Source organism: Epinephelus moara, chromosome 10, assembly GCF_006386435.1.
Source record: "Epinephelus moara isolate mb chromosome 10, YSFRI_EMoa_1.0, whole genome shotgun sequence".
NCBI lineage: Eukaryota > Metazoa > Chordata > Actinopteri > Perciformes > Serranidae > Epinephelus > Epinephelus moara.
Window position 1 is genome coordinate 7463149 of NC_065515.1, and position 13990 is coordinate 7477138.

The 13990-nt window shown below is 40.2% G+C and overlaps 1 protein-coding gene across 4 annotated transcripts; it reads right to left on the reverse strand.

The window, feature by feature from the left end:
• Nucleotides 1–619: 619 nt before the first annotated feature.
• cnga3a (cyclic nucleotide gated channel subunit alpha 3a) lies at nucleotides 620–12594 on the reverse strand. Of its 4 annotated transcripts, none has more exons than XM_050054575.1 (9): nucleotides 12365–12594; nucleotides 9279–9403; nucleotides 9006–9095; nucleotides 6971–7099; nucleotides 5161–5220; nucleotides 4424–4609; nucleotides 4206–4307; nucleotides 4018–4124; nucleotides 620–2598 (listed from the first exon to the last, which is right to left on the reverse strand). In XM_050054575.1, exons 2-9 carry the CDS (start codon nucleotides 9377–9379, stop codon nucleotides 1202–1204), a joined length of 2172 nt encoding a protein of 723 aa, XP_049910532.1. In that variant the 5' UTR covers nucleotides 9380–9403; nucleotides 12365–12594; the 3' UTR covers nucleotides 620–1201. The 4 variants fall into 4 exon arrangements, with proteins under 4 accessions (XP_049910532.1, XP_049910531.1, XP_049910534.1 ...); XM_050054574.1 differs by having other exon boundaries at nucleotides 6971–7144; XM_050054577.1 differs by lacking the exons at nucleotides 4424–4609; nucleotides 5161–5220.
• Between the last annotated feature and the right edge of the window lie 1396 nt (nucleotides 12595–13990).

Sequence of the window (13990 nt, forward strand, 5' to 3'; positions counted from 1 at the left end):
ATGAACTTCAGTGCAACCTACCTGCCCCGCACCAAACTGCCATCCACAATCAGGGTATTTAAGTGAGTAGATGTCAGTCGGCATGCTCCCAGTTTGGAGAAGCAGACAGAAGTACTGCCATGCAGATAAGCAATGTACAGCTGTGGATGGGGGTTAGCAGCAAAAACGTCTTTCAACCACCTAAAAAAAAAACAACTTAAAAGTCACCACTTTACCTTGCTGTCAGACAGCCCTTTTCCATGGCGCTACATTTTCTCAACCGTAGAACTTCCAGATTGCTACGCATGAGCACAACATTGCCATGGTATTTAAGTTCATGCCAGTAAGCACAGGTGTTGCTGATGTTAGGAAACAGTTTTCGACTGTGCTCAGATTAAGATTTGTACGGCTGTACTTATTGGAAGTTTGTGTTGAAACTTATTGGAAGTTATCCGGACATTACGGACACTTGTGAGAAAACAAACGTATGATGATATACAGCATTGGTAAAGATTGGGAGTAGTTTTCTGAGTACATGTCCAAACAATTAGCTTAAAAATATCACTTAAAAACAATCAAATCTCTGACAATAGAACAATCTAGACACATAGCATATGTTATATCAACATTTAATGTTTATTTACATATAACATTGCAATTTACAACTGATAGTGTGTGCTGATAACTTATAAACAGAACTGCATTTGGGTTTATTTTGTGCATTCACCTACCGTATCAAATGGATATTGCAGTTGCATTCTTTTTTTTTTTTTTTCTTTAGCACCTTTTATACAACACACAGCCCAAAGTGCTTCACAGAGCAAGATTAAAACAGCACAGACAAACAGACATAATTGTGCATGAACTGCAGTTCATACTTTATAGATAGATCACTTTGTTTTCTGGTGAAAATGTCGATAGTGATCAGGGAAAAAAACTTTATTCTAAGGCTATTAAAAGCCGTTTGTTTTGCATACACAAGTGCCTCTGATCAGAATACTCAGGTAGTTTATTGACAACGTGAAATTGGCTGTCAATCATAGCATGCAAACAAAAATATTTGCTGTATACACTGTACATTTGTTTACAATTTGACACATTACAGTGATAATCAACAGAGATGTATAAATAGATATAAACATGGACCTTTAAAAAGTGACGCTCTTCTATTCTAAATGAAAAATCCCTTCATTTCCTGTAAAGTCCTTGAGTATCGCTCACATTACTGGACTTTTTTGTCTTTGTCGGCCACCACCTCTGACAGGTCCTCAGGTTGTATGCCTTTCACTTTGGCCTCCATCTCAGTGACCCTCTGCTTCATCCTTGTCTGGCTGGAGGTGAACTCCGCCATCAGCTGGGCGTACTTGGTTTGCATGGCTTCCAGGTTGCTCTGCAGTTTGACAATTTTCTCGTCCAGGTCTTTGGGGTCGGCGCCGGCGTTGGCAACCGCCTCATCGATCAGGTTGTCTTTCATCAAGATGGCTTTCCCCTTCTCCTCCAGAGCTTTTTTGGCATCTGGATACTCAGTGAGAGCTTCCATCAAGTCGTCTTTGGACAGGGCGAAGAGATCAGAGTACCCTACGCTTCTGATGTTGGCTGTTCTCCTGTTGCCCGCTTTACTGCCCTTGATACCCAAGATACTGATTTCCCCAAAGTATGCACCATCGCTGAGCACTACGAACTGAGTGACTCCATCATCGGCCACCACAGCTAGCTTCCCCTCCTTGATGATGTACATCTCCCTGCCAATATCCCCCTTCTTACAGATGTAATCTCCAGGACTGAACACCTGTGGCTGCAGCTTGAGGACCAATTCAATCAGCAGACCGGCTTCACAATCCTGGAAAATACGCACTTTTTTCAGAGTATCCAAATGGACATTGATGGCGATCTCAGCCTTGAGCTTGTCTGGGAGGTTCTTCAAAACTTCCTTCTCATCACAGGTCTTCTTCTCGGTCCACAGATAGTCAAACCACTTGATGACCCTGGCCTCCAGGTCCTTGGTGACTTTTCGAAACTGCATGTACTGTTTTATGGAGTCGATCTTCGCCTGGAACTCGGCACGAGAGGCATTCATGTTGGAGATCATGGCACCGACGTTACCGACAATACTAGCAAAGATCAGCACACCGGTAAGAAAGTCAGCAATGACAAACAGGTATTCAACATCCCGCACTGGTGGAGGGGTCTCTCCAATGGTGGTGAGGGTCAGTGTGGACCAATACAGGGAGTAGATGTACTTCCTGGTCAATCGGCCGTACTCCGGGTGACTGATATTAGGATATACCCACGTGTCAGATCCAAAACCAATAGTTTTCGAAATGGCAAAAAACATACAAGCATTCCAGTGGATAATAATGAGGATATAAAGTACGAGATTGCTGATACGAAACATGTTGGGGAAGCTGGTTCTGGTTTCAGTCCTCTCAAAGAATTCAAAAAGCCTCGAGATTTTGCAAAGACGGTTAAATCTGAACTCCGGGTTGTTGTATCCGAATTTCAGAAACAGTAGATCAGTGGGGATCATTGAAATCATGTCGTATTTGAACTGAGATGTTGTTCTGTATTTGGCTATCAGTTTCCCCTTATCTTTTACCAGCAGGCCTTGTTCCAGGTAACCTGAAGAACAAACACAAAATTAGAAGCCAAATCCCAAACTACAACACACACATTGTTGTACACACATCGATCAGCCACATCATTAAAACCACTGACAGGTGAAGTAACTGATATTGTTCATCTCGTCACAATGCAATGTTCTGCTGGGAATCCTTGGGTCCTGGCATTCATGTGGACACCAGTTAATATGCACCACCCACTAAAACGCCATTGTGGACCAAGAACACCCCCTCGAGGCAGCGGTGCTCCCTGGTGGCGGTGGCACCCCCAGCAGGACCACAATGCCACATAGAAGAAAAAATCTGTACAGTACATGACAAAGGGCTCAAGGTGTCAACCTGGCCTCTAAATTCCCCAGATCCCCAACTGATTGAGTATTCTTTGGATGTGCCAGTACCCCGGAACCAAGTCTGTCCCACGATGAGGCCTCCTTGGATCGGACTTGGCTCTGGGACCTCTGGGAGTGGCTTTTTGTGTCTGGCAACAGGGTGTTGGTAGTTGATCCTCTGAGTCCTGTAAGTTATGAAATGGGGTATGTCCCACAGATGCTCAATCAGATTGGGATCTGGGGAATATGGCTAGGTCAATGCCTTGAGCTCTTTGTCATGTTCTTCAGGCCATTTCTGGGCTGCTTTTGTGGTCTGGCATTGTGCATTTCCCTGCCAGGGGGCCACTGCCATCAGGAAGTGCCGTTGCCATGAGGGGGGATACTTGGTCTACAACAGTGTTTCGGTGGGTAAAGCACGTCACATAGCATCCCCATGAATGCCAGGACCTAAGGTTCCCCAGCAGAACAGTGTATTGTAACAAGATGATCAATGTTATTCACTTCACCTGTCAGTGGTTTTAGGCCCTGTCTACACGTATACAGATATTTTTGAAAACTGACATTGTTCCCCTTTGTTAGAAAATAAATAAAAACACTAGAACACAAAAACAACTCCAAATGCTCGCTGGCGTTAGCTGTCTTCAGCAGTCTACCTCATCACAAAGATAAAAAAGTGCACAGGCTAACATCACCTGACAACAAACCCACTGCTGGTTCAACCGGTCCTGATTCAAAACTGGCGTTTCTGGAGGACTTAAAACCGTGGACGCTAAGGTGTACCAAAGACAGTGGGTGCAACAGATGCCTCTGTTTGTCCATACAGTGGTTCAGAAATACTAAGTTGAAGTGTAAAGTAGTCGTTAGACCAAGCAGTGCTAACAAAACGTTAGCAAACCAGTAGTCCACCATTGTTTTTGTTGTTTCTGCACCTTAGAAGGCATTTTAAAAAAAATCTCCATTTTAGTGACCTAATAAAAGGCCAAAAAATGTGTTGGTAGAAATATCTCTATATGTGTAGACAGTCACAGGGCTGTAATGTTGTGACTGATCGGTGTAAATAAATTCTGTCAAAAGATTTTCAAGATTCCAACCTGTTCTCGATCTGACGAACGAGTCCGCGTAGTAGATGATGTCTGAGGTGTAGTCCAAGACTAACCAGAGCTTTACATATGAGTCCTGGAGTTCATTAAAACAGGCTCTAGAAGACAAGGAGAATACATTTTAGATTTTATGAATATCCCACTTGGTGGAGTTCTGAAGCATGTTAAATGGACAATACCTCGTTACGATGATCATCAGGTTATAAAATACTGGGCCTGCGATGACAGTCAGCCATTTGTAGTACTGGTCTGCAGCTGGATCCATAATCCAGATTTCTTTCCTGAAAAGAACTCAGCATTACTTTATATACAGTAAGTGTGAAAGAGACAGACTTGCGCTTTCTGTAAATACATTTCCCATTCTTAATAGACATATTGCATCTAATGGTGTACTCACGGTGGCTCCTCTTTCTTTTTATCATCTTTCTTATCGTCCTTCTTATCATCTTTCTTCTCGTCTTTCTTCTCATCCTTCTTCTCATCCTTCTTCTCCTCTTCCTTCTTGTCCCCGTCTTTCTTCTCGTCCTTTTTCTCCTCCTCTTTTTTCTCATCTTTTTTAATCTCCTCCTTGTCCTCTTTTTTGCTACGGATCAGAGGTTAACTTTTTCAGTGGAAGTGAAAAAGGACGGAGGTGGTCTACAAGGGGCTGTCAGAGGACTACCAGACTACACGGAGGGGTTTCTACTGAAGGTGTCCCACAAGACTTTATTGGAAGATCTAAAGCAGGTCATACATTTGTCCAGCAGATGGCATCATAATACAGGTAAGGTCCCATGTCTTCTTTTCAGTTTACAGCTTTAAAACTACCGTCAGCTAAATATCAGAATATGCCTATAAGTTTCATATCTACGTATTCCCAGGGTTAAATCAGTACAACCCAAATCATGACTCAAGCTAGCATAGGAGCAGAGGTTAAATCTGTCTAATGCAGGAGGAAACACCAAAAAGGAATGGGGAAGTGAAGGGCATGGTGTTTACAAGACTTCTAGCTATGCGGTTTACCACAGAACGCACCACATCAGCTACATGACACAAACTATGCCAGCTATGCTCAGCACGATCCATGATTTATTTCTCTACAAATCTAAATCTATTTTCATTCTACTTCCTGACACAGATGATGCACACACTTACTCGTCTGTGTTGTTGCAGTTATTCATGTTGTAAGTAGCTAGCGGCCAATTACTGGCGAGACTTTGGAAAGAAATAAAAGACAAGACTTTTGTACAGGGAGCTCTCAGAGTGTCAGACATCAAAGATCTTTATCTTTATGAACACAGTAAAATGAAAAATACGTTTTGAAGTTAGTTTAATCCCGTGCCCCTGTGTTGATTATTCATTAATCTCTTGTTACAAGCTAATAATGGCTAAAAAAAAAATCATTTGAAAGTATTTGTTTTTTTAATATCTCCCCCGTGTTGGAGCCTTGAGTTCGGCATTTTGGCCGTCACCATCTTGGGTTTCTGTAGCCACAAGTGACCCTATCTGGACGAGAGGGTGGAGCTGTGGCGGAGCGAGGGGTGGCTCTGACTGAGAGCCTTAATTATGCACACCTTTAAGCCTTTAAAAAATTCACTGTACAGTTGTCATTAATGGAAAAATTAGCTGTATAGACCTAAAGCGCTTTTTTGTACCAGGCTGTAAACATGTTTATTTCTGCTGTTAAGTTGGGAATAGGTACACGTGCATCTAAGGGCCGTGACACACCAAGCTGACAATCGGCCGTTGGTCAATGGCAGTGTGTCGGTGAGTGTCTGTTGCCCTAGTTGTCACTAGTCGGCACTTGTTGCCTGATTTTTGGCCAATTCAGCATGTTGAATTGGTGTTGGAGCTGGTGGGGCCCAACGGAGAGTGAAATCACTCTGATTGGCAGTTCAACTCAGTGCACGAAAAGGGAAATGGAAGCGAGGAAAGTAAACAAATGACTAAAGTAAAGATGGCGTGAGATCGAAATAAACTTGTTATACAACTGGTACATTGAGAGCAAGTCTACCCGAGTCAAATTCCTTGTATGTACACACATACTTGGCAAATTAAGCTAATACCGATTCTGACTCTGATCAAGGAAGGGTTTTCTTTCAGCCATTGAGCTCTTTAGCAGAAATTGTTCATAACTGTTTGTGTTATTGTTTATCAGCGAACGTTAAATATCATTTGTTCTTGAACATTGGGTTGTGTTGGTAATGTGCTAGCTAGCTAACTAGCTTCATCCTGTCAGTCTTCCAGTTTCCCTTTTTGAATGACGATTACAGACTACCGCCACCTGCTGGTATGGAAAGTTATGTCCTCTCACACAGGTGCAGAACGTACATGCTTATTGGCCATTGTCTGCAGTCTTTGTGCTGCCCTCAGGTGCAACTTTCTGGCCAAGAAACAGGCGAGGTAAGGTGACGGAACAGTCAGCCTTCATCGCCACTATTTCTCTGATGTGAGTTTGTTGTGTCTTTGCCCTTTGGGGATTGACTCGCTTGTGGATTCAGCTTTAAGGCTTGATTTTTCAGCCTAGAGGTCACCAGTTTATAACACCGCACTTGTCTGTTATCTCGTGGTTAGCTAGCAGAGCAATATCATGGTAGGAGAGTTAGTATATTCAAAGGATGTGGTTGAGGTCCAGTTTATTCATTTCACTCTTCCTCTTCCCCGTGCAGGTGACAGGGGTTTTTGTGGCAGGCGATAGTCCTCTGCAGCTCTGAACCTCTTCAGCGATCCAATCACTCACAGTACTGAGGTTAAATCTTCTGTCCCATTGTAATTTTAGCATCATTTTCTGTCCATCCATTAAGCCTACTTTAAGAAATGATTGTTCCTCATGTAAAGTGGATTAATTGTCCTCTTCAGTGGGTTTTGTTTGAAATTGTTCACACAAAGAAACCACTGTCCCAGTGAGACCTGGCAATTAAACTTTATTAAGGCACCGACCATCGCTACACGGTCCAGTACTTACTTTCTCTTTCGAATTGTGTCGTTGTGGCCCGTAGACTGGGCATTGCTGTCTCGACTGGAGATGTCTTTGAGCTCAGGGCCTCTGAAGCGGTCGAGGAAAGAGTCTTGCCTCTCTGTTTCAGGGTTTATTCTGTGAGACGCCCAGTTCCACAGCATGAAGAAGAAGTAAGAGAGCCTGGAAGGTTAGCAGGAGGGAAAAGCCAACAAAGTGACACCCGTCTAGTCTAGGGATGTAACAGGGTACAGAAATACTAGTGGTGGAGGGACAATACAATACAACAAAACACAAATACTACATTACAAGTAAAAGTCCTTCATTCATAAGGAGTGTTACATCATAAAATTATAAATACTGAAGCACTGATGTATAAGCAGCATTTTACTGTTGTAGCTGATCTATGGCTACTGCATCAAATTGCGCTCTGGCCCCCTGTAGGAAGTATGTCGGACTTTGAAGCCAAATTGACAGTCCAGCTTCTGGGTCTGTCATGTGATGTCATTGGGCCCAAAATGACATTTCCCCAGTGACTTAGACTGGGAGAGACATCTCTAAATCAGTGGATGCATTTTTTTGAGCATCATAACCCCCGCAAAATGATTTGCTTCACTGTTGTGATTTGATCCATATGAGCCAATAACATAACGAACGTCTAGAAGAGCAACACAGTTATATAATTTTATCACCAGCTGGCGAGCTCTCTAGTGCACCTGCCCTACAGGCCCAACGATGTGGAAGCAGAGTGAGAAATCCAGGTGAGTTTATGCCCGCGAAGTTTAACTTTTTTGGCTTTATGCGCCACTGAGCAACTTTCATGAGAACGCCGTATCCAGTTCTCTTTATACATCCCTGATAGCGTCTCCCTTACAAGCCTCAAGTTAAGAGTGACAGCTTGTGGAAAGCTACTGATTGCACGGCAACTAGTGGCACTTCGGGATTGTCACAGGACTTCTGTTGCATCAATGCTAGCACTGTTAGCTTAAGTTAAAGGGGTTTCCTGTCTGGCCCTCAGTTATATGCTAGACATCAAAACTTTTATCTTCATTATAATCATACAAAATATGTTTAAAGGGTTGTGAGATAAATAATAATAGGAAAGGGGATAAGAAAAATATATTTCTGTATTTGAATTCATTGTTTGGGCTTTGGACTGAATGTTTGCTTTTTTGTTAAATATACATTAAATATTTTTGTTAAATATATATTGTCAAATGTTGCCTTTTGGGGCCTCATACAGTTATTTAAATGAAACTAGACATTTTTTGAAAGGTGTTACAAGCCAAAAGGCTGGGAATCACTTCTTAATCTGAAATCCCGTAAAGTCTTCACGTCCCAGGTGACTTCGTTTTTGTTTTTTGTGCGCACAAGTCAATCTTGTCCAAGTACAATTTTGAGGTACTCTACCTGAGTCTTTGCATTGTATTCTGCTTTATACTTCTACTTCACTGTTTAATTTCAATGTTTATAAATTGAAAAAAATGCCAAGATGGTTTATATGTTTAGTATTATTTGTAATTTGTGTCACTGCTGGTTTCTGGTGTCTCTTTTTTTATGGTGTCCTGTGAGCCTGTTTGGGCTGAGCATACTGTTTATGCATGACACAATAATCAAATCAAATCAAATCAAATCAATCTACCTCACTGTATTGTACAGCAAAATATTGTACTTTTTACTCCATTACATTAATTTGACAGCTTGTTACTGGTTTTTGAGAAGCCCCTAAAGTCCTAAAAGGTGATTTTTTTATTTTTTTTTTAAGATAATAACTTTTGCGCACAAGAATCAAGAAATCACCTTTTGAGGCATTAGGGGCTTTGTAAAAATTAACAGTAACAAGCTGTCCAATTAACGTAGTGAAGTAAAACGTACAATATTTTGCTGTTTAATGTAATAAAGTGGTATAAAGCAAAACAAAGTAGAAATACTCAAGTAAAGTACCTCAACATTGTATTTAAGTACTTTAGAAACTTAACTAAGTAACTTCCCACCACTGGTAAATACCAACTAAGGACTTAAAAGTATGACTGCAGAAGTTTACCTGGCCATGGCCCCAGCACCTGTAAATGAGTTTCTGTGGGAGTCTGAAGACAGCGCTCTCTCAGAGTTGTCTTCACAAAGAGACTGAGCCCTGCAAGACAGCAGGAGGGGAAAATTACAGTGACATGCTGAAGTTCAAACTTTCAAGTGACTCTGTCAATGATGCAAAAGGTGCTGACTGTAGTCAAAATTCATAAAATCCTGACCTAACAGAAGCACAAAGTGAATTTTTGAGCATTCCTTGAATCGAAATAATCTGACGGTGATATCAGACCTGCTCTCTCCATTTTCAACGACAGCGAGCTCGTCTTCGTGCGTGTTGGTGGGCAGCCGGTGTCTGCCTGAAAAGGACTTTTCACTGCAGATTTTTGCCATGTCGTCGTGTCTGGCTCTGCTGGCCTGCAGCACACAGAGAACACAAACTTTGAGACTTCGACTTTATGGCACAAACACAACATTTTAAAGCCAGAAATCATTTTCCCCTCGTGAGAGCTGTGTTGTTGATGTGTTTACTGAACGTTTGGCAGAGAGTAGCACCTAAAAATACATCCTCATTATGTCCTTAACACTAAACAGGATCAGTGCCCTCTCTCTGTGAACCACCAGCTGCTTTTTAAAATAACTAAGCTATGGCTTACAGGTAGACTGTAGTTGCTATGTTCGGCCGTGTATACAGCAGGTTAAGTCTATTAGAGCACCACTTAAAGAAGAAGTCTAAATGTACATGGTGACTCTTTCAGTTCTAGGTAAAGTCTGGAGAAACCAGCCAGGCCAGGTCAGCCATCTCAAGGAAATAAAGCACATTTTAATGCAGTGCAGATGGATTTTAGGCTGACTTGATAAATTAGAATACAGTACAGGAACATTTATACAGAGCTAAAATCCATCAGTGTATTGCAATTAGGTCTCATGACTTATTTCAATTGCAGTCCTAAAGTTTAGGCGAGGACGAAGGCAGGAAAAGGGAAAGACAAGTATGTGCTACTGATATCCCATTTCTTCCAGTGGCTTTTTAAAACATTATACCTCATTACAGGTCTGTAAATAAATATATAATAATTAATATATAAATAATTTAAATAAATTTAAAGTGCTTTTTGCTTCATGATAATAGATTATTTTGGTCTGCTGGTAAATAATGACTCACTGATCTCTGGGGAACACCAGTGGTTGTAACACGTGCGCACATGTAGCTTAGTGCTAATACCAGGGAGTTAACAACCCCCACTAAATTAAATCACAGCGGCAGAATCACCCAGAAGCCAAGCGCTTGAAGGGTGACAAAAGGTAAAGCCAACGCTGTGTCTGTACACCAAACGTGAGTTGCATAATCATCCCTGAGCCACGCAGCGCCTCTGTTACACCTGAGAATGCATATTTATTATAGTCAAGTGTCATTAAGTCATTGTTTTTTCATGTTTTACATATAATTTCTTGCTTTTTTAAACGTGACAATCACAGTTTGTCAGAGACCAGAGGATGATGGCGCAATTTAAAAAAAGAAAATGTTGCTATGCATACCACTTCCTGCATTGTGCTGAACATATCTGCCTTTTGAGCTTTTTTTAATCATACAAAAATTCATTAAAAACAAGGACAACCTCACGATGATACACTTAAATTCTAGTGACAATACACAGCATACCACAGTGGTGTTAAGAAAATCGATACCGTATAATATCATGATATTTTTGTGTGGCAATATTGCATCGTGACATGGACACCAAGACTTTTTTTATTATATAAATGATTAATATTAGGAATACAAAACTTAAACTGTTGGTAGCTTACTAGAATAATGTCATCAGTTGCTTTTTCAGTTTACTTTAATGACTGGAGTGAGATGAACAGATTAGCGACTTATTTTATTCAATAAAACTGTCAATGTTGACAAAGCTTTCCTTTAGGGACATAATTTGCCACTGAAAAAAGGTTAGAAATCGCAATACATCGCAACATATTTTATCGCGATACTCAGCATATTACGACATTTTCAAAATCGCAATAATATTGTATGGTGATAATATCGTATCGTGGAGCCTCTAAAAAATACATTGTGTTGGAGCCTGGTGTTTGAATATGACGTTACTCCCAAGACAAATCTGCCTCTACATTATTTTATGCTGCCATTTTCTCAACCAAAACGTAATTAATATGGGCCCAATAATGTTTTAATTCAGTGACGTCATTTGTAATTGTTGAACAGTGTGTCCCCTTTACAGTAGTGGGCTCTTTAAAGTTGAAACCAGTGTTTAAATGATTATTGTTCCTGGAGATTAGTCTCCCTGCTGCACCCAGGTGTCAAGACTCACTAAGAGGCTTGTGGTGAGGTTGTGTTGATCAAGACACCCCCCCCTCACTCACATGGGCCTACTGCTTTTTACCCTACAAACTAAGTATCCTCATTAAATCCAGTTATAAATGTAAATATGTTTAATAGACTGCTACATTCTTCATAGTCTCCTACAAATAAGCTTTAAGGTCTGCACTGTTTAACTGATACACCCTTTGGACATATGGCTTCTGCTAAAGGCTAACTGACTACTTTATTTTTATGTCATGTACACAAAGTGTTGGACCCACACGGGGTTGCAAGACACTTAAAGTACAGCTGCAGTGGTCGTTATATGAAAACAGGTTATTTTACAGCTCTTAACAAAATATCCTGCTCTCCATCCCAACCTTGGTGAATATAATCTGCTACAAAAAAGGCTCCCTTCCTGAAGCACAACTCAATGTATTATTATTATTTTATTCTATTTCAATTTTTTTGGAGAGGAAATGACAGCTTTTACTGCTTTATCAGGGCATGAAAGAACACTGGATCTACAGCTTTGCTCAAAATGGTGCTGCACATCTTCATTACATCCCTCACCTTTCTTTTATGTCTTATTTTAACTTTTTCTTTCATTCTAGTCTCTTTTACAACTCCTCTGCCTCACATTTTTTTCATTTCCAGACAAAGACATTCACATATAAAGATGGAAAAGGACATGTATGATGCCCTCAAACAAGACAGTCAGACATGAAGAAATAAAAAAAGCTCATTACATTGTGATTATCTGCTTGTGCTCTGCAGTGTGTGCCTCCATGTACCAATATGCTCTCTGTTAAGTGTTGTCTCTGAAGTGTGTTTTCTATAATAATTAAAAGTCAGAGAAATGTGCAGAAGAATATTAGAGCTCTGACAGCTGTAGTGGGAATTTATGTGAGCATCTTCGACAACCTGTTGCTGCAGAACAGCCGTCCAAATTCACAGAAACCGACACATGACATTATTCTAAATAAAATGATAGTTTTACAGTCACAGATCTGAAAGTCTTGCGGAGTCTGAACAGAAGCATTTAGCGGATAACTCACCCGTCTGAAGCCGCTTCACACTGACTTTTTTATTCCGACCAAACAAGTAATTCCCCTCTGATCGCTTCTGTATAATCCCATCTTTAAAAATGAAATATAGTTCTCCAGTGAAATATTCCCGATCCGTTTGGTCCGAGCGCAGCGTCACCAAAAATATCGATGCCGGCTGTCCATAATTGGCAGCAGCGGCTCTGCTGGATGAGGACGGTGCTGGCTGAGCTCACAGGTCCCAGATCAGACTTGGGGGAGGAGACGGAGACCTGTCCATCAGCGTCCATCACAGCTCACAGCTGACTGCACAGTCATCAGGACACATGTTAAAACCACACACACCAAACACATGGCACAGACACAATGTGAGATAATAAATGTGGAAATGTTGCATTTAAAACTGTAGAAAGTTAACACCCTCACACAGCTCTGTGCATGTGTGCAGTTTGAAGCAACAGTGCATCAACCAATGATGGAGGGTAACTAAGTACATTTACTCAAGTACTGTACTTAAATACAGCTTTTATGTACTTGTACGCTACCTGAGTATTTCCATTATTGCTACATTATAGCCTACTTCTAATTGTTGTACTTTTAAATCTATAGGCTAGATTTGGCAGAGTTAGATTAGTGATACAAAATATAAATTAAGTAATAAATTATAATACATTACCACAGATTAGGCCACCCTGCAGTATATAGAGTAATAAGAATGAGTCCCAGCTTTACTAGCAACATTAAAGTGATTAAAACATGAATGCATCAATAATAAGTATTGTAATCCAACTATATGATATATGTGTGCTTCTGAAATTAACTTTTCTTTGATGCTAATATGTCAAGTTCAAGTCAGGTTCAACTTTATTGTCATTTCCACATACAGAATATGGGAACGAAATTGTGCTTTCTCCCAGCCCCAAGGTGCCATCCTACACTTACAAATATAAAGATATTGTACATTTTACTCCCCTACATTTATTTTGAAGCTTTAGTTACTTTGCGAATATAGATTTTTGGTGCAAAATATGAATAAACTAATGGGTGGTTATATATCATTATAGGTCATCCACCCCAATCTTTACCATCTGCAACATTAAGTGATGAACACATTTATGCATCTATAATTATAAGTTATAATTATAGACTTTATTTTGATTTTTCCATTAAGAGGCACAGAGTCACAGTTGACGTCTCCCACTCTGATGATTTTGTACTTTTATTTTAAGTTTTGAATGCATATTTTTACACTATAGTATTACTACTTTTACTTGAGTAAAAGATCTGCGTACTTCCTTCACCACTGCTAGGAAGTCTAACATCACTTTCCATACTGGTACGCTAAGATGATACTATAGTGTTTTTGTATATTAACATGGGATTTATAAGAAAAGGCCAAGTAAAATGATTGTATCCATACATGAGATTGGTTTTAGAAATTTCAAGTTATTTATTGTCACAACAATTGAGAGGCAGGTGGCAATGAAAATCTTCCTCCAGTAACGCTCATTAGATATGTTATAATAAATCAGTAAAGTAAAATAAAAGACATTCTAAGACATAGAAGAGTGTGAGTTAAAATATAAGTCTATATAGATATACTGTAGGCATATAGATATAAAATAGGGATAAAATATA

Excerpts from the sequence above, each read along its gene's own strand:
- cnga3a (XM_050054574.1), bottom strand. The coding sequence starts at position 9,379 with ATGGCAAAAATCTGCAGTGAAAAGTCCTTTTCAGGCAGACACCGGCTG. Across the intron at positions 5,221-6,970 it reads GACACAATTCGAAAGAGAAA|TCTCGCCAGTAATTGGCCGC; the intron begins GTAAGTACTGGA and ends TTCTTTCCAAAG. Across the intron at positions 2,599-4,017 it reads GTTCGTCAGATCGAGAACAG|GTTACCTGGAACAAGGCCTG; the intron begins GTTGGAATCTTG and ends TTTGTTCTTCAG.